The sequence below is a fragment of the Benincasa hispida genome, unplaced genomic scaffold (genome assembly GCF_027475165.1).
Source record: "Benincasa hispida cultivar pf3 unplaced genomic scaffold, pf3_genome.v1.1 HicScf516, whole genome shotgun sequence".
Taxonomy (NCBI): Eukaryota; Viridiplantae; Streptophyta; class Magnoliopsida; order Cucurbitales; family Cucurbitaceae; genus Benincasa; species Benincasa hispida.
This window is the reverse complement of record NW_028326620.1, coordinates 20,294-41,000: the sequence shown is the minus strand read 5'-3', so window position 1 is coordinate 41,000 and position 20,707 is coordinate 20,294. Positions and strand designations below refer to the sequence as shown.

Sequence of the window (20,707 nt, the reverse complement as noted above, 5' to 3'; positions counted from 1 at the left end):
ACTTAAATATTAAACCCCTCATTTTACTAATCTCAACAATAAACATATTTAAATAGGGAAAGTAGGGTTTGGGTTTCACATCATTCTTTTGGCCAGTTGCTCTTAAAAGAGCTAATGAGAGAAAGTACGAGAGAAAGATATATTGAGTATTGGTCGGTGTGTTGTGGTGTGATTTGAGAAAAAGAAACACTAAGTATTTATATTGAATTTTTAGATCTAGATATTTAATATATAATTAATGAGTTTTGTTAAACATTTTTCCATACAACCTTAACAAATATGTTTTTCTCTAATTTAATAAAGAAAACCTCTTTTAATTTTCTTTCTCATGTATAAGTTAAAACTCATAAAAAAATATTAAAAATGTAAAAACATAATACTCCCCCAACTTTAACCACTGTTATTATATTTTAACATTTACCATTAATTATAGAATTTTTTTAACTTTGAAATGAGATAGGAAATTTGAGATGTTTTTTCTTTTATCAAATTTAGTGTGGAAATTCCAACCAGAGTTTAGTACATCAAGAGTTTACATTTGTATAAGTTAAGGAGCAAGAGGTCTATGGTTCAAATCTCCTCACCCCACTACAAATTCCTCTTTTCCACACTTTCAAAATGCAATTTAACACGTGCTTATATTGTTCTTGAATTTTCTTAAAGAGAGCGAGATACTTGTGAGGATAACCTATTTGTTATCGAGGTTTAAAAACTTTAGTTCTATTTTCATAGTTGGTAAAGAATTAAAAATGAGTTAAAATACCATTTGGGTCCCTAATACTTTGAAATTTGTTTAATTCTAGCCCATGTACTTTCAATTGTCCAGTTCAGTGACTCCGATGTTAGTTTATCATTGACTTTTTAAATAATTTTTTTCGTTATTTAATAGCATTTTTACTACAAATTTTGAAAATATATTCCTATATCATATTAACTTTCATTAAACTATTATTATTATTTATTTAATTTTGGTAAAAATTAACTTTGGATGATTAAATTTAAGATTTATTATAAATATAAGGACTAAAAATGAACAATTAAAAATACATTGTCTAAAAATAGAATAAACTTCAAAATATAAAGACTAAAATAGTATTTTAACTTTAAACATATGTGTTTAAGAAACGTGAAAAAACTATTTTTTAAAAACAAAGGACAAAAACGAAACCAAAAGAAAAACAAAAAATTGATTAAATAAAAAGTCATGCATGTACAATTTATACCTTCCCGGTATAGAGATTAACTCCGACCTTATACTAATACCACTTAGTGAAGTTTATTTTGGCAAGTCATGTATTTACATTTGCTTAGTCCAACCTATAAGGTCTTTTGCCTGAATATGATGACGTGCTGCTATCTGATTGGCTGCTTGAGCTCTCAAGCCATGCTCCCCAATGCTCTTGATGTACACTATTTATCATTTCCTGTTTTACGAATTAAAAATCAATCAAATTCATTATTCTTTTATTAAAAAAATGGATTAATTTCAAATATAAAAAAATAACTAAAATATTTACAAATATAATAAAATTTTATTAAACTGCGATAAACTATTATCTGTATTTATTTGTGTCATGATAGACAGAGATGGTAATCTATCACGATCTATTGCAGATAAAGGATGATATTTTTTATCATTGACAAACATTTTTTTAAAAAAAAAAATTATTTATATTCCAAATTTTGATGGATTCGATCTTAATTCTTCCAAATATTGGACTATTATTGTTAAAATTCTAGCCAAAATTTGAAGTTTGCATTGTTAATTAAGATTTGAAGAACAAAATATTAGCTAACACATTTAATTCTCAAGACATAAAATTATCAACAAAATCATCAAACAATTGTTAAAAAGATAAAATTTATACCTCGCATTTAAAATTTTTGTTTTCATTAGTTATTTTCAAATTCAATTTCATCTTCTCTATTGAAATTTTCTTTCTTTTGTCCAATCAAGTCTTTACTAATTACTATTATAAAATGTTAGTATTTATTGACAATTATTCATTTTATTAAATTAGTAGAAAATACAATAATTTTAATATAATTAAATCGCGTTCATGCATACAATAATAAAATAAAATAAAAAAAGTTTCTAGTCAATCTAAATCAACAATAACTAAGTATTGCCATCTCAGAGGAGACGAAAAAAGAACAATTACTAGATGGTTGAATCCTTAGCCTACGATTCTTGAAGAAGAAAAAAGAAAATAATCTTATTAATAAAGCCAATATACTAATAATTAAGAGTCTAGATTAAATTACTAAAAAAAGTAATACTTAGGTATAATCTAGATCTCATACTCTCCTTTTCTATACAGAATTAACAGGTGTCAAATTTTAATTGCGTACAGCAAAAGTGTCCCAACCCAAGTTACACCTAAATATTTTCCTATAAAAAATAGGACTTTTGTTTTCCACTCTTATAAGCTTTTGTATACCAAAAAAAAAACATACACATTGTCGAACTCCAAATTTTGGTTATTTTGTTTATGATTTTTTCTATAACTTTACTCCCAAATTTACTTTTTGTATATATTAAATTTGGTCACGTAAACAACACATAAACAAACACAAACTTTTTGATAGATGAACTTAACAACAAAAGTCTCACAGAGTTGTTTTGAAACTCCAAAGGTTAAAATGAAACTTTTGAAAGTTTGGAATATAATTGAAACAAACTTTAGTCTTTTTTTATATATAATTTAATAAATTTCAACATTAATGCTAATAATTTAAAAAACACTTTTGGTCTCTTAACTTTCATGAAAGTTATAACAATTTGGCCTCTAAATTTTGATTTATAACAATTTAGTTCTTGTAATTTCAAGTTTGCAATACTTTAGTCCTTAAACTTTAATATGTAACAATTTAGTTCTTGTACTTTCAAATTTCAAATTTGTAACAATTTAATTCTTATACTTTCAAATTTGTAACAATTAAGTCCTAACATAAAAAAATATATATATCAAAATTAGATATCAATTTTTATGTTTTTATGATGTAGACTTTGTATTTTATAAAAGTATCGTGTCTCTAATTAGTTTATTAGTTTATTTATATATGAAATCTCATTAAATCTTAACACTAATTTCTACCATAAATACTAAATCATTACAAATTTTAAAATTTATGGACTAAATTGTTATAATAATGAAAGTATATGAACTAAATCGTTACAAACTAAAATTTAGAGATTAAATTGTTACTTGTGTGAAAATTTAGGGACTAAAAGGTGTTTTTATCCTAGGCTAAGAAAAAAAATCATATAAAAAGAGTTGAAATTAAAGAAAATGAGGAAATAAACTAATTAGCAAAATTTGAACACCATCAATGGCGGGAAGAAGAAGAAAAACAAAGTTACCTGAGAAGTCTGGCTTGCATATGGCGATGAACATGTACTGCTGCCGCAGAACGGCCGAAATCCCATACTCTCCTCCGCCATTGTTCTCAACCGATTAAGTTCCGGCAGCACCACCTTCCCAAGATCCGGTCGATCTCTCTTCCTCATCTCTGCACACTTAATCGAAAGCTTCGCAAACTTCAACGCGTCTTCAACCGGCCAGTCCTTCACATCCGGATCAAGCATCTCTGCAAATTTCCCCTTCTCAATCGCTCTTTCGACGGCGTGCGCTAGTCCGATCGGCGGCCTGGCTGTGATTATTTGCAGAAGCATCACGCCCAATGAGTAAATGTCTGATTTAATCCCTAGCAATCCTGTTTGCTGATACTCTGGATCGATGTAGAAGAATGTCCCTGCCGTCGCCGTCATCCGATACTGAGTCACTGAATCGGCCACTGACGGAGGAACCAGCCTCGCCAGTCCGACGTCGCTGATTTTGCTCACGTAGTTCCGATCTAGCAAAATGTTCCCCGGTTTCAGATCGCGGTGTACGATCGGCTCTGGTCTTGTTTGGTGCAGGAAGAGAAGTCCAGTCGCGATCTCCGCCGCGATTCGGAATCGTAACTGCCATGAAAGAACTGGATCGTTGGCTTTTCGGAAGAGACAATCTTCTAAGCTTCCGTTCGCCATGAATTCGTAAACTAAACAACCGTTTTCAGGACAGGCTCCGAGAAGAAGAACCATGTTTGGATGTCGAATACAGCTTAGAACTTCAACCTCTTGTTGAAATTGTGATCGTCCGTGAGCGGCATCTGGTCGGAGAACTTTGATCGCCACCGGCGTGTGGTCCAGTTCTCCACGGAAGACTGGACCGTAACCGCCTTCACCGATCTTCAGAGCATCGGAGAAGCCTTTCGTGGCGGTTTCAATTTCCTCGATTGTGTACTTTCTGTAACCGATTTGTCCATGGCCAAATCCTGAAAATGAAAGTGTTCTTTCCGTTTCTTGTGCTTCCATGTTCGCCATTTTCTCCGCATTTGCTCTTTTCTTCGCCTCGAGTGCTGCGATCTTTTGTGCGGCTTCAGCTGCCTCCATCGCTGCTTTACATTTCATCTTCTCCTTCTCCGCCATTGCTAATGCTGCTTCCTCCGCCATTCTCGCCTCTTCTAACCTCTGCTCTTCTTCAACTTTCCAACGATGAAGCTCCATCGCCTATAAATAAATCGGTTTTCAGTCAAAATTATAGATCTAAGAGGAACAGTTTTGAGGTTTCGTAAATGGCGGAAAGAAATTAAACCTTCTGCTTAGCATTTAGGGCTTCTTTGCAGGCTGTACTGTACATATCCATGGTTTGTTTGAGCTCCAATTTCAGCCTTCTCATCTCAGCTTCAACATCATCCTTATGAATTGAAAAAATCATTACAGATTAAAAACAAAGTCATTACAGATTAAAAAAAAATTGAAAGCGGAGAAAGAGGAAGAACACCTGAGCGTGCGAATTGGATGGCCAAGAGAATGTTTCACTTTGTAAAGAGCAAAAGGACATATCCTGAGGGTAAGAAGAGGCATTGTTGTTGTTGCTGTTGCTGTTGCTGTTACGATTATAATTATCATGAGTATTATTAATGGATTTGTTGGCTCCTCCTCCCATTTCTAGCATAGGCGAAGGCGGACCGGGGCTGTAAACTTCAAACTCAGAGGCGTTAGAAAGACGATACGAGTCGGTGCCGGTGCCGGAGGTCCACGCCCCTTGGTAGCAATGGTCCACGCTCTGCCTCCCGCCGCTGCTGACGAACGATATGTCGGAATCTACCATGAATGGTTCCATCACTTTGCTCATTGAAGCCCTTGAACCTGGCCTTGTAAATGGCGACCTGCCCACCCCACCCAAAAACATTTTATTAAAACACAAAATTCACCGAAATACACGTGATTGGACGTTTAGATGAACTACGAGCTACCCCTTCATCTATTATTATTTTTATTTAGTATATTATGTGTCTACTAAATAAATAAATAAATTATTTGATGACTGGTTAAATAATGAATGAAAATAGTAGATACTAATTTAGTGTTAGAAAAATTTTAGAAAAATTTTCCTATTACAAGGATTTTATGGATCTAGTTGATTATGTTGAGACACTTTACTTAATTTAATTAGTTAAGTGCTAAATTTTTTTAACCAAATAAATTTATTCAAGAATGAATTTAATTCTTCAACTGTGAAATATTAGATGGTTGGTTCTAATTATTTATTCTAATAAAAAATGGTAAAATATTTATTTTTAAAATATCCTATACTTCCAAAAAGAGGATTATAATATTATCACCTTTAATATATTTGAACACTTTTATTACTTGAATAGAATTTCTATAGGATTCAAACAAAAATTAGGACTTGGAATGATGTTTTGATAATTGAAGTAGAAATTTGGACTGAAAAATGTTGTTCTAAGGCCACAACCACGTTAAGAGTATTTTTTTTTTCTTTTAAAATAATTAATAGATATTGACGGATTAAAAGTGAATAGAGTAAAAATGTAATATTTTGAAATTTAGAGGCCAAATAGAAATTAAACTCAAAATTCAATGGTAAAAGTGTAATATTTTAAAATTTAGAAGCCAAATAAAAACTAAATCCAAAATCTAAGGACTGAATACAAAATTGGACAAAAGATAAGTTTTATAATTTAACCTAACAAAGAACAAAGTATTGGAGGGTAAAGACGTAAGAACACATACTTCATTTCCCATTCTTCTTGAATGGCACGAGAAGGAACCTTTTTTAGGCTATTTTGAGTCTCTAAACCTGCAAGCAAATCACCAAACACAAACTCTTAAGGATAAAATAGACCTTTTACACCTCTAAATAATGAGCTTATTTTTAATTTTAAACCTTAATTTTCTCTTTTGATAATTTTAATCCTTCAAATTTTATACTTCTGCATAAATATTTCTAAACATCTAAAACCTTGTTTTATACCAAAGTACATAGAAAATGTACATATTAGAACCTTGTTTTATACCTGTACATGTTAGAAGGAATTTTACTGACATTATGAAAAGTTCAACTTTTAACTATCCAACAAATATTTAATTATTTTGATTCCTATACTTTAAAGTTTTTACGATTTTAATCTATGTAATTTTAATAAATCTTAAATTGAGTCTTAAAAAGTTGAAATTTAGGGTTCCCTGTTACACAAAATTCTATTTTACATCTAATAGATTAAATGCTATTTTTTCAGAAAAAAATTGAATACATCAAAGACTTTCACGTACAAAACTGAAAGTTCGTTGATAGATTAGATAAAAAATTGAAAATTTAAAGATTTATTAGATATTTTTAAAAGTTGAGAGACCTATTAGATATTTTAATATACTTCCATTTCAAGAAAAACTAGGAATAGAGCAAAGAAGGCAATTATCCCATCTTTAATTTGTAGATTGAAAAGGTTAAACATATAAAAGGACTCAAGATTTGAAGAATTTATTTCTTATTCATCCCTATGAATTATACTATAATTGAAATTATATATATAATTAAAAAAAATTAGAATTAGAAACATTAAGGCCCATTTGGTAATCGATTAACTTTTTATTTTTGTTTTTGAAAATTAAGCCTATAACACCGCTTTCACTTTCAAATTTTTTTCATTGTTATCTACTTTTTACCAATGATTTAAAACCAAGACAAATTTTGAAAATTAAAAAAACATAGTTTTTAAAAGTTGGTTTTTGTTTTTGTTTTTAGATAAGAATTCAGTCATTATACTTAAAAGATACAAATAAAAAATATGGAAAAAACAAATTTAATTTTCAAAAACAAAAAAACAAAAAACAAAATAGTTATCAAACGGAATTTCGATTTTTTTTTGCTTTTCCTAGGAAATTCTTACTTCTATTCTATTAAAAAGTTATAAAAGAAAAAAATAATAATTTTATGGATGAAAAGTGTAATTAATGGAAGCAGAGAAGACATACATTTAACCGATTGGCTGCGTGGCTGATTCGGTTCGGTCGCAAGTTCCGAGGCGCTGGTGAGCTGATGTAGCAGTTGAGGGCGCGGCGGGGCAGGCTGCAGCTGGGTGCGCGGCGGAGCAACGGGCTTTGCTGGGGGCGGAGCTGTGGATTGTCTCACTGAAACCTTGCCTTTGTTGCCAATAGTGTAAACTGTGCAGAAGTCTGGTGCTCCTTTTGATACAGTACCTGGGATATCTGACTTGAATCTCCTACATTATGAAGAACAAGAAGAATAAGCATATTTTTTGTTGGGTTTCATCCTTTAATTTGGTTTAGAGGCAAAGAATGCATGTTTGTTTGGTAAGTTTATGTAACTTGATTTATTTTGATACCTAATATGACGGTTTTAATTCATTTCGAAAAGTAAGCTTAGGATATGAAGTAATGGAGTATCGAGTTGATACACTGTGACTATCATTTTTATAACAATCATTTTTTAGAAAGTGATCACTTTTATAACGTTCTATGTATAAGACAAATATTTAAGAAATAGGTTAAAATTACAACTTTAGTCTTTGAGCCTTGAGGTTTGTGTCTACTTTTATATGTACTGATCTGCTAAACACAAATTGAAAATTTAAAATTAATTAATTGCAAAAAATCAAATTTTCCAGGAATGTTTAAAGACTCATTAAACACTTCAAAAGTTTAGGAACCAAATGCATACAAACTTCAAAGTTAAAAAGTTAAACTTATTATTTAACATAGAAAATATAGTTTCTTAATCATATGCATCTAATGAGTTATATGTTTGGAGAGTTACATTGAGTAAATTTTCAATTGAATTGGGTTACCACAAATTAACACTTAAACCAATACGAACATAACATAATAGTAATTGACATGTATTCTTTCTCATGGGGACAAGAGATTCAAAACGTTTATCGAAAAAAGAGTTAGCTCCTTAAATGCATACATCTAGCATCCCTTGTTGTTGGGTTACATGGTTGTGTCTCATGTTGAAAATAGGGTTATTAAACTTGGGGCATTTATGTAATTGTGTAGACCCCTAGGGTTTCCTACTGTCTATTTATACGTTGTGTCATTGTGTATTCAGTGTATCAGATTAACTAATAAGAAAGATCTCTATATCGTGGCTTTTCTCCCTATACTAGGATTTCCACGTAATTGTGTGTTGTTATTCTCTTTTCTTCTTCTATATTGTAACATGGTATCAGAGCTAGGTGACGAAACCCTAGCCGTTATGTCATTAAATTTTTTTTGTTTCTGAAAATGACTTTATGTTGTGGCATTTCCGTTTAGGACATCCGAATTTTCAATATATGAAGTATTTGTTTCTGCATTTATTTCGTAATGTTAACACTTCCTCTTTAAATTATGATGTGTGTATTCGTGCCAAGCAAAGTCGTGTTCCTTTTCAGTCTCAGCCTTACAAACTCTCGAGTCCTTTTACTCTTGTTCATAGTGATGTATAGGATCCCTCACCTTTTACTACTTCCACGGGTAAACGTTAGTTCGTCACGTTTATAGACGACCACACTTGCCTTACTTGGGTCTTCCTCCTCACTGACAAATCTGAGGTATCATCCATTTTCCAACAATTTTATACAACTGTCGAGACTTAGTTCAATGTGAAGATTGGAATTTTACATAGTGATAATGGGCGAGAATTCTTCAACACCTCTTTCAGGGATTTTCTTATCTCTAAGGGAATTGTCCACTAGAGCTCGAGTGCTTATACTCCGCAATAGAATGGAGTAGCCGAGCGGAAAAATCGTCATCTAGTGGATGTAGTCCGGTCTCTTATGTTATCTGCCACTCTTCCGTCATACTTCTGGGGGGATGCAGTTCTTACTGCCGCCCATCTCATTAATCGGATGCTCTCTCGTATTCTTAACCTTCATACTCCCTTGGAAATGTTTAAAGAGTCCTTCCCAACCACTTGGTTAATCTCCGATGTTCCCCTTCGAGTCTTTGGTTGCATTGCCTTTGTTCATTCCCATGGTCCAAACCGCACAAAATTTACTCCTCGTGCTCAGAAGTATGTCTTTGTTGGATATCCACTTCATCAACGTGGGTATAAGTGCTATCATCCGTCATCTCATAAATACTGTCTCTATGGACGTCACCTTCCTCGAGGATCAGTCGTTCTTTCCTGTTAGTCATCTTTAGGGGAAGAACATGAGTGAAGAGACTAACTGGTCCTCTTATGCTATTTCCTTAGAGTCAACTCCTATTCATATCTCGTCTGAGCCTAGTTCTGAGCATGACGGCTCGGTCCTTTCTACCAACCAAGTTCCTTGGAAAACTTACTATAGGAAGAATCTCAGGAAGGAAGCAGTGTCACCTGTCGAACCAGAACCGCCGGCTCCAATACATGAGTCAGACCCGCCATCAGATCCAGGTTGTATATTCTTGAAACTAATGATGTTGATGTGTGTATGGAGATGAATACAGGTAGGATAAGGGCAAAGGAAGTGGTAATACTGAAAGTATGCCAGAAGAGGAGACAGTTGAGAATGAAATTATTATAGTTATTGATGATGTGCAGGATACTACTGAAATCACTGATACACAGATAGCCGATCATGATGAGGAGCCTGGAAAGTTGAAGGAGTGTGATGCCTCTCTCGATCTTCCTATAACTCTGAGGAAGGGCACTCGTTCATGTACTAAATACCCTATGCATAGTTACATGACGTATAGTAATCTGGCACCCGAGTTCAAAACGTTTACTACCAGTCTGGACACTGTGATGGTTCCAAATGACGTAAATGTTGCAATGAAAAAACCAGAATGGCGGTCTGCTGTTATAGAAGAAATGAGAGCTCTCGAGAAGAATGGAACTTGGGAACAGGTGGCTCTACCTGAAGGGCACAAGACAGTTGGATGCAAATGGGTGTTTACTATAAAATACAAGTTAGATGAGACGATTGACCAGTACAAGGCTAGGCTTGTTGCAAGAGACTTTACTCAGACCTATGGAGTAGACTACTCTGAAACTTTTTCTCCCGTGGCCAAACTAAACACTATCCGAGTGCTTTTGTTAGTTGTCGTAAAGAAGGATTGGCCCTTACACCAATTTGATGTTAAAAATGTGTTTCTGAATGGGGAACTTGAAGAGGAAGTCTATATGAGTCCTCCTCCTGGATTCGAGAGTCAGTTCAAAAACAGGGTGTGCAGATTGAGAAAGTCGCTATATGGGTTGAAACAATTTCCAAGGGCCTGGTTTGACAGATTCACAACCTTTGTGAAAGCACATGGATATGTTCAAGGGCATTCTGATCACACTCTATTTACAAAAAAGTCGAGATCAGGGAAGATAGTTGTTCTTATTGTCTACGTTGATGACATTGTTTTATCTGGAGATGATGATGCTGAGATCATGAGGCTCAAAACAAATATGGTCGAAGAGTTTGAAATTAAAGACCTTGGTAAGCTAAGATACTTTCTGGGAATGGAAATGGCTTGATCAAAGGAAGGTATCTCAATTTCTCAACGAAAATACACTTTGGACTTACTAAAGGAAACATGCATGACTGGGTGTAAACCTGTTGACACACCAGTAGAGTACAATGCGAAGCTCAGTGAGAAGAATGATAGAGTTCCTATTAATAAAGAGAAGTATCAACGGTTAGTCGGGAAGTTGATATACTTATCTCATACAAGGCTAGATATTTCGTATGTAGTAGGTGTTGTCGGTCAGTTTATGCAGGCTCCCTGTGAAGATCATATGACAGCAGTTGAACGTATCCTTCGATACCTGAAAAAAACTCCTGGCAAGGGTCTGATGTTCAGAAAGTCCAATAAACGATCTGTTGAAGCCTACACTGATTCTGACTGGGCAGGTTCTGTTGTTGACAGAAAGTCGACGTCTGGGTATTGTACGTTTATCTGGGATAATCTATTCACCTGGAGAAGTAAGAAACAAGGGGTCGTTGCTAAAAGTAGTGCTGAGGCTGAGTATAGGGCCATGAGTTTGGGGATCTGTGAAGAAATCTGGTTGAAGAAAGTGTTATCTGATCTCCAGCAAGATAATGAGCTTCCGATGAAATTGTTTTGTGACAACAAAGCTGCCATCAGTATTGCAAATAACCCGGTTCAACATGATAGAACTAAACACGTAGAGATTGACAAACATTTCATTAAGGAGAGACTGGACAGTGGAAACATATGCATCCCTTATATTCCTTCAAATCAACCAGTTGCAAATGTGCTTACAGAGGGATTACTAAGACAAAGCTTTGACTATTGTATAAGCAAGTTGGGCCTTGTTGATATCTATGCTCCAATTTGAGGGGGAGTGTTGAAAATAGGGTTATTAACCTAGGGGCATTTATGTAAGTGTGTAGGCCTCTAAGGTTTCCTACTGTCTATTTAAACGTTGTGTCCCTGTGTATTCAGTATATCAGATTAACTAATAAGAAAGATCTCTATATCGTGGTTTTTCTCCCTGTACTAGGGTTTCCACGTAACTGTGTGTTGTTATTCTCTTTTCTTCCTCTATATTATAACACCTCAAATCTAGAAGACATTTCACATTCTTCTCATCCCAAAATTAATCAGAGGTGAAGATTAAGTATATTTTAAAATGATATAAAGGTAGATTTAGTAGGGACCAATTATTTTTTAAATAAATCATGTTAAAGCATATATATAAGATATCCTATTTAGTAGTAATAAGATATATAGAAGATTAAATTAAAAAAAAAAACATACTCTAAACTTTACAATTATTTCAAAAATCATCATATTTATTTAGAAAAATCGACGTAGATGTGACTAAGATGCAGTATTTTTGAACTAAACCTCAAAGAACAACATTTTAACTTTTTGTCTAACATTCAAGTTGTTTTTCTACGTTAGAAGGAGATTTAAAATATATATTTATCAACATTCAACAGTAATATTGTAATTTTTGAAAGAATATAGGTAGATTTTAAATAAATGACAGAAGTTGATATATATAAAATTGAGCTTATATAGAATAATGAGGAAGGAAATTACTTGTAAATTGATCTTGTAGGGGCACCAAGTACTAAAATGTCTATAACATTTTTGGAGACATAATTTATTAATGTCTTTGGAATCTCTCCTTCCTCCAACATCACCTCATTGCATGGTATCTGTTCTTTCAAACATATGACATTTGTAGATTATTTGTGAATGAAACTAGTAATTAAAAAAAAAAAAAGAAAAACTCTCTCTTAAAATAGTTGTTCGATTACATTTTTAAATTAATACATGCAAAAGAGATTTAAACTTTTGATATTTAAGTTGGAGACATATGTCTAAACCAATTGATCTATAATCAACTTAAAAATATACCGATGAGTTATTTGGACTAAAACTCCTCTACCAATAACAATAATACAATGTGTCAACCTATATCTCTAAGGTAAAAAGTTCTAATCTTCCACCCTAAAATGTTGTGTTGAACTCAAAAAAAAAAAAGAAAAAAAAGAAAAAAAATTGTTATAATCCCATTCGATAACTATCTAATTTTTGTGTTTTTGAAATTGAACTTAGAAAAATTACTTTGACTATATGATTTTTTATTTTGTTATCCAGTTTTCGATCAATCAAGTTAAATATTGAGGAAAAAAAAGGGTTAGTTGTTTACAAGCTTATTTTGTCCTTATAATTTGACTAATAAAAAATAAAAAAGGTGAAAAAAGACAGTAAGATTATTACTGGGAAACATGCATCTATATTCAAAAAGAATTATTACAAAGTTAATATTTAAACTAACGAACTTTTTAAAGTTCACAATCTATAACACACAAAATTGGTTAGAACTTCGCTCTTAAAAAAATAAATAAAATAATAAAATCAAAAGGATACTAGTAATTAGACATATCATGGTCTGGTTCGATAATTATTAGTTTTTGAAGCTTAAAAACCAAATAAGTTCTTTAAAACTGTTTTTTTTTAAGACCTTGTAACTAGGTAATCATTTTGTTTTTTGTTTGTGGTTCAAAATAATTAAATATATTTTCTCTTATATTCATACGATGGTTTGCTTCTTTCTTAAAATATAATAATTGAATTATTTGTCAAATTTAAAAAACAAAAATAAATTTTTAAAAATTACTTTTTTAAATTTTCAAATTTTGACTTGATTTTTTAAAACATTAAAAAGAAGTAGATAGTATAACAAGAAATGAATGTTTATAGGCTTAATTTTTAAAAATTAAAATTAAAAAGTAAAATAATTATCAAATGGAGCCTTAGTTTTTTTTGTTTCTAGCTAGGTCTCGAAAACTATGCTTATAATCACCAATTTCTCTCTAAATTTATTGATTTATTATTTATTTTTTATCAATATTTTTTTAAAAAAACGAGCAAAGTTTTCAAAACTAAGAAAAATAGTTTTTTAAAATTTATTTTTTTTAAAAAAAATAGTTAAGAATTTCAACTCTGTCCAAAAACAGATGAAAATTATAGTATGAAATTGAGAGTAAAATAATAAACTTAATTTTTAAGACCACAAATCAAAAATCAAATTGTTATTAAACAGATACCTTAATTTTCTAGTTAATCTTTTTTAAAAAAAATATTGTGAAAAAAATAGTATTTATAAATTTAATATAAAAAATCAATCGTTATAGAAATGATCGATTGTAAATTAGATCCAAATTATTAAATGATATAACCTAATGTAAATTCAAAATTTTTGGAGTGTATCAGTGATAAACTATCTGGATGAAGGGATATAAATCAATCGTTATTAAAATCAAATAAAATTGTGAAATAATTACTCTTTTTTAAAACTATCAATATAGTTTTCTGAAAAAAAGAAAAAAACTATTGGTAAAAAATAGTATTTATAAGTTTAATTAAAATATTTATATATAGTTTGAGGGTGATGGAGAGTGAAACTGACATTGCTTCTTGTGCAAATGCAACGAAAGGGAAGGAAGAACTGATCTCTAGCATGATTATCAGTCTGCTGTTTATTCAAAGCCGCTTCATCCAGATCCAAATCCGCACTCAGATTCGTCACTATACAAAACCAATTCAACATCAAAATTCAAGAACAGATTCGTCACTATACAAAACCAATTCAACATCAAAATTCAAGAACAGAATCGCAGAAACACCGAAAATTTTCAAAGGTTAGGGTTAGAGTTCCAAAATTTCCCCCAATTTTTGTTTGTTCTTACTCGGTTGCGCTGAAGAAGACGGTTTCTGTTTAACATGAAGCAGAGTAACCATTTGGCCTTTGCTCAGAAGGCGTTCGATTGTCCATTTCAAAGCGTTTTGACTGCATTTGTCTTTGTCGATCGCCACCGCCACATCCTTCTTTTGAGCTCCTCCTTTCGCCATTCAATTCCTGCTTCAATTGAGTTCTTTTTTCTTGTTCTTGTTTGAATCTATGGAGAAAAATTCGAGAAAAATGGTTTTAATCGAGAAAGGGGATTTTGTGGGGAAGATGAGATGGGAATGATTTTTCAACGGTGTAACAAAATTTTTCTTTGTAATTATCTATTTTTAAGTGGTTTCTGTTTAATTTTTGAACCAGAAAACAAGCTTGGATTTCTTGTTTACAGAATGTTTGATTTGTCGTTGCAAGTATTGTTGAAGACGATAGTTTTTTTTTCCTTCTTTCTTTACTTCATTATTTCCCTTGCATCAATATATTATTTAAAGTGAAAAATGTAGGTTGGTTTAGTAAAGATTGTTTTTTATTTAGAAAATTAAGTTTATTTGCATCTTTCTTGAGTATATTAAATTCTTAACTAAAATTTAAAAATAAAAATAAATTTTTAAAAATTACTATCTTGTTTGATAACTATTTCATTTTTAATTTTGAAAAATTAAGTTTATTTTCTTAGATTTCTTACAATGATTTGCATCTATATAGTCAAATTTCGAAAAAAAAATTAGAAGTTACTTTTTATGCAAAAGATAATAAAGTAAGAAATTTGAAGGTAGAAATAATATTTATAAGCTTAATTTTTCAAACAAAAACAAAAAACTAAGATCCCATTTGATAACAATTTAATTTTTTGTTTTTATTTTTGAAAATTAAGTCTATAGATATGACTTCCACCCCAAATTTCTTCCTTATTTATATACTTTTTACTAATAGTTTAAAAAATTATTAAAATAGAAAAAATAATTATTAAAAATTTACATTATCAAATACACATAAGTCTCAATGCAAAATTAATAACTATAATACAATTCTTTCTATCATTTATGTGTTGCTAAAATTTGATTTGCAATATTATTTCTCACTCAAGTCATTTGTCTTAAATGATATTGACTCAAATTTAACTCAATTATATTATTATGTAAATATCGTGGTTGTAAAATACTAAAGTGAACCTAAACAAAATATTGAAAAATTAAAAAAAAAAAATAAATTAGCGTATAAATATAAAAAAAATAATAAAAAAAGAAAGAAATATAAAACAAAAATGAAATGAAATGAAACTAGGGATAACAAAATAATAGCAAATTTTAAAGTTTGATTTGGAAAAATAGTAAAAAGTTTCCAAAATCGTAAAAATAGCAAGACGATTTTTTTTAAAAAAATAAACAATACTAATTAGCAAATGTCCAAACTACTCATGCAGGCTAAAATTGATAAAAACCCACGTGACAATCTAAAAACAAATCCAAAAAGAGCTAAAGCAATGCAAATACACTGTATTTAAGTATTTAGGTCGCTAATTACAAGCAAACAAAGAGACACAAAAAAGAATAAAAAATATATTATTGCAAAAATGGACTGAATCAGATACATTTTTAAGGCAAGTAACCAATTGATGGAGGATTGCAGCAGAAAACAAGATTAGCATGGTGGTTTGTGGTTGAAGTAGAGAGTGAAATAAGAAGAGGAAAAAGAAAAGAGGAGATGGATCTTGTTGACATTCGTCAATTGGTGAGAAACGATGGAAGAAAAGAAAATCATGGATGGGAGTCATTGAAAGAGTATGTGAATACCCATTGTGGAAGCATCGATGTCCCTATTTTCATTTTACAAAACATATGAACATAAAGAGGACAAAGACATAAACATTTGTTCTAATTAAGCATGCATTTACACAGAAAAAATGAAAAGGAAATATGGGATGAAGAGTACTCACCCTTGAAGGTAAAAATCTTCATGTTCCTCCAAGTCATAAACTTAACAAACTCTTTGAACAGTCTCACAAACAGCTAGAAAAACACACTAAGAATATCTTTGAGAATTTTGTGGGTTTCAAGTATATATCCTCGATAAACTTTGAGAGAGCAATCCACACTAAGTCATAAACTTAACCTCGATATCCTCGAAGGGTAGAAAATCGATGAGAATTTTGTGGGTTTCAAGTATTAATTTTGGAAGGGATGACGATATTGATTTTGAGAGAACAATCCACACTAAGAATATCTTTGTTCTTTGTTTTCAGAGAATGCAAGAAGAAGATGATTATTGTCTAACTCCTCTACCCTTCCCACTTACACACGTTAAACAAAACGAGAGAATAACTGGGGGGTTATCAAATAACTTTGTTACTAATAATTGAATTAATTTAAATTAATTTAAATAAATATATATTTAACAAGAAAATACTCAGTAAGTACCCCACTATCGGGGTCAAGCTAAGCATCTATGTGAAGGAACCATTGAAGGTCCTTGAGCGGAAGCATGGGATTGGATCAAATACCCAAAATTTACATAACATAAATGTTACAGCAAAAACATACAGATTATGCATTAAAAGAAAATTACAACATGCTTTAAAATAGAGAACATGAAAGAAAAAGGGTTTAAAAAACCTTACCCTTGAAGAACTCTTCTTCACGAAATTCCTTCTCCGGATCTTGTCACAATCAATCTCGAACGCCCTCTAACCGTCAATAAGGACACCACCACGAATGTTTCCTCTGTATTATCTGGATGAGAATCTAAGAGTTTTATGGGCTCTTGCTATTTTGGAAGAGAGGGTTTTAAGAGTGTTGAGAGAAAGAGATGAAATTCCAATTTTCTCACAGAATTTTTCAGTGTATCACTCTCTTGTGATAAAAACACCCTAGGAAGAAGAAGACCAACTTGTTTTTTTACTTCCCCACTACCATGTTTTTTAGAGAAAAGAGAGGGAGGGAGTGAAAATGATTTTTAAAATAAAATAAAATAAAATTATTTATTTTCATAAATCAATTTAATATATATTTATATGGTAACTACCTTATCATAATATATATATATATATATATATATATATATTAAGCTATATGTTATATCAAATATAACTCATAATCTATAGTTCTATATTGTATCAAATACAATATAATCTATAGTTTCTTTTCTCTTACCAATGACATTTAATATAAATCTCATTTATATTAAATTTAATATTTGTATCATATTCAGATATTTATTTCCTCTCAAATTAACTTTATATTATAATGTATCAAATATATTATTGTAATTATATCATAGATGATTAGATTAAATTAATTACATCACATATAATTAATTCTCTCAGTTAATTTAAACAATTCAAATTAATCCAAAAATTGATTCTAAAAAATTCTCATTGAGTTACAGAGGGAATTCATGGACCTGTAGTTTGAAGCTCCAACGGTACATTAATAATTAATTAAACTCTTTTAATTAAATTATTCACCATTCGTTACTTATCGAGCACTCTACTAAAGATCGACAGCTGCATTCTTCGTACTACAGATATATTTCTGTGTCTATTGAATATTACCAGTCAACGGTGCGATAATCCTTCACAAATTGCTCATAAGTACAGCTGGGCCAAAATACCATTTTCTCCCATAGTTATGTTTAACTCCTTAAGTATCCTGGATCCCTCTAGTGAACAATAAATTATAGTCCAACTATGATCAGACCTCTCTCGAGCCAGGAGAGGGTATGACACCACATTGTTCAAGCCTTGAAATCAGCTCTTAAGGGAGAATTTTATCTACTTGTCCCGACATTAGGGAATGAGTGAATTCCTTCTTGTGTAGTTGTGTTCTCAACTCCCCAATCAGACAAATCCACAAAATGGTAGGCTTGTTGAGTCGGCGATCTAGCCACTCTCACCCATACAAATAAAAGGACCACCTTCATAGGTAGGAATTCACAACTCACTCAAGATTCAATTCATGTTACCTATGATCATCTTAGTGAAATGAAAGTCTCTATTATGAACGGCATTATATAACGAGATTGAACATTTCGTGATCCGGTCTTATACAAACTCCTTTGTATAGAATATTCCCGTTCACATGTCTCTACATGAATGACTAGGATCAAATCATTTATAGCACTTTACAACAAATTGTAACATCTACAAAGTGGGTCATACTCGTAGTGTCACCAGGAGTATTCAATCGTATCCATCTACTACAGACCATTTAAGTTATCACTTAAACATGATCCACTTGTATGCCTCTACATACATGTTTAAGATACAAAAATAACCTTGGATATTAGTTTATTGGTTTGTGGTTAATGCAACTTAGTTTATTGGTTTGTGGTTAATGCACCTAATTTTGAAATAAAACATCACATATTTTATTACATAAATAAAATGTTTGTACATTACAATTACAAACTATGGGATCCTACGAGATTTAGGGTATTAACCCCAACAATCTTCCACTTGACCTAAAGCTAGTGGGGCGTACAATGTAAAAGTCATACTAAATACAAAGTACACAAACAATAAATTAGGGTACAAACCGCCCAGTACATATCTCTCACTTGCCCTAGTCTAAATATGGCCTGTCCCATAGACCATACTCTGCAGGTGACCTTCAAACACCTTATCCATTAGGGCCTTCGTAAATAGATCAACAATGTGTGCTTCGAAGCCATTTGCCTAACGATCACGTCTCCTCGATGTACAATCTCTCAGATGAGATGATACTTCCACTCTATATGCTTCTCACACTTATGACTTTGAGGCTCTCGGGAATTAGCCATAACACCATTATTATAATAAAAAAAATGTGATGGGCTTTAACATGTTTAGAACAACTTCCAGATCAGTCAGAAACTTCCTGAGCCAAACAGTTTCCTTAGCAGCTTCACAAGCTGCTACGTACTCGACCTCCATGGTGAAGTCAGCAATGCACCCTTGCTTGGTGCTCCTCTAGACTACTGCTCCTCCGTTAAGAGTGAATACTAATCTTGATGTAGATTTTCTAGAATCCTTATCAGTATGAAAATCAAAGTCCATATATCCTGTAAGGATTAGATCCTTAGAACCATACACAAACATGTAATCCCTCGTTCTCCGTAGATATTTGAGGATATTCTCAACGGTTGTCCAGTCATCGTATCCTGGATTAGACTGATATCTACTGACTATCCCTACCACATAGCAGATGTCAAGTCTAGTACATAACATCGTATACATCAGACTGCCAACAACCGATGAATAGGGGATCCGTCTCATTTCATCAACTTCTTGAGGTGTCTTAGGACAGTGTTCCTTAGACAATATTACTTCATGCCTGAAAGGTAACAAACCTCTTTTGAAGTTCTGCGTTAAATACTTGAAAGCATTTTGTCAATGTATGATGCTTAAGACAGAGCTAGCATTTTTTTCTTTCGATCTCTAAAGATCTAAATTCCCAGAACAAACTGAGTTTCTCCCAAATCTTTCACTTGGAATTGGATCACTAACCAGTTATTAACTTCATTCAGTAGACCTACATCATTCCCAATGATTAGGATATCGTCTACATGTAACACTAAGAAGACTATTGAACTCTTGATGATCTTCTTGTATACACAAGGCTCATCAACATTTTACTCAAAGCCATAAGATTTGATCGCAGTATCAACTCATATATTCTAAGATCAAGAAGCTTGCTTTAGTCCATAAATGGACCGATTAAACCTGCAAACCCTTTGCTCTTGACCTTGGGTTATGAATCCCTAGGGCTGGTCCATATAAATAGTCTCCTCAAGATTGTCATTTAGAAAGGTTGTCTTCACATCCATCTGCCAAATCTCGTAGTCACTGTCTTATTTTATTTTGATTTTATTTTGTTTTGTATTTTTTTTTAATTTTGATCTCAATAACCTAAAATTCAGAACATTATTAATCAAATCAAACATGTTCATATAAATAACAAAACAAACAAACAAAGTCAATGTACATATTATTCTTTGTTATAGAAAAGAAAGAAAAGTTTGCAAGATGGTCTACAAAACAAAGATTTCTTGAGAAATACATAAAAGAAAATGTGATGACATCTCTAATAACTCCAAACGTCATCTCCAAAGCAGCAGTTTACCTATAATCACATTCATCAGAGCACATTATTATAACACTCAGACTTCATAAACTTCAATCAAACACAACATTCAAACTTCATAAATACACAAAAACTCCATTTAGAGCTCCAAAGTAAGTT

At 31.7% G+C, this 20,707-nt stretch overlaps 1 protein-coding gene and 1 long non-coding RNA gene across 2 annotated transcripts; one reads left to right on the top strand and one right to left on the bottom strand.

Moving 5' to 3' along the window:
- Window positions 1-1,170: 1,170 nt before the first annotated feature.
- Window positions 1,171-14,863, bottom strand: LOC120079209 (U-box domain-containing protein 51-like). Its single transcript, XM_090310020.1, has 9 exons — window positions 14,494-14,863; window positions 14,214-14,332; window positions 12,335-12,453; window positions 7,328-7,575; window positions 6,086-6,152; window positions 4,830-5,217; window positions 4,641-4,742; window positions 3,365-4,555; window positions 1,171-1,424 (listed from the first exon to the last, which is right to left on the bottom strand). The coding sequence occupies exons 1-9, from the start codon at window positions 14,654-14,656 to the stop codon at window positions 1,308-1,310; spliced, it is 2,514 nt and encodes an 837-aa protein (XP_090166146.1). The 5' UTR covers window positions 14,657-14,863; the 3' UTR covers window positions 1,171-1,307.
- Window positions 14,211-14,920, top strand: LOC150030155 (uncharacterized). The gene is made up of 2 exons (XR_016527141.1): window positions 14,211-14,445; window positions 14,537-14,920. It is a non-coding gene; the product is annotated as an uncharacterized LOC150030155 (long non-coding RNA).
- Window positions 14,921-20,707: the final 5,787 nt, after the last annotated feature.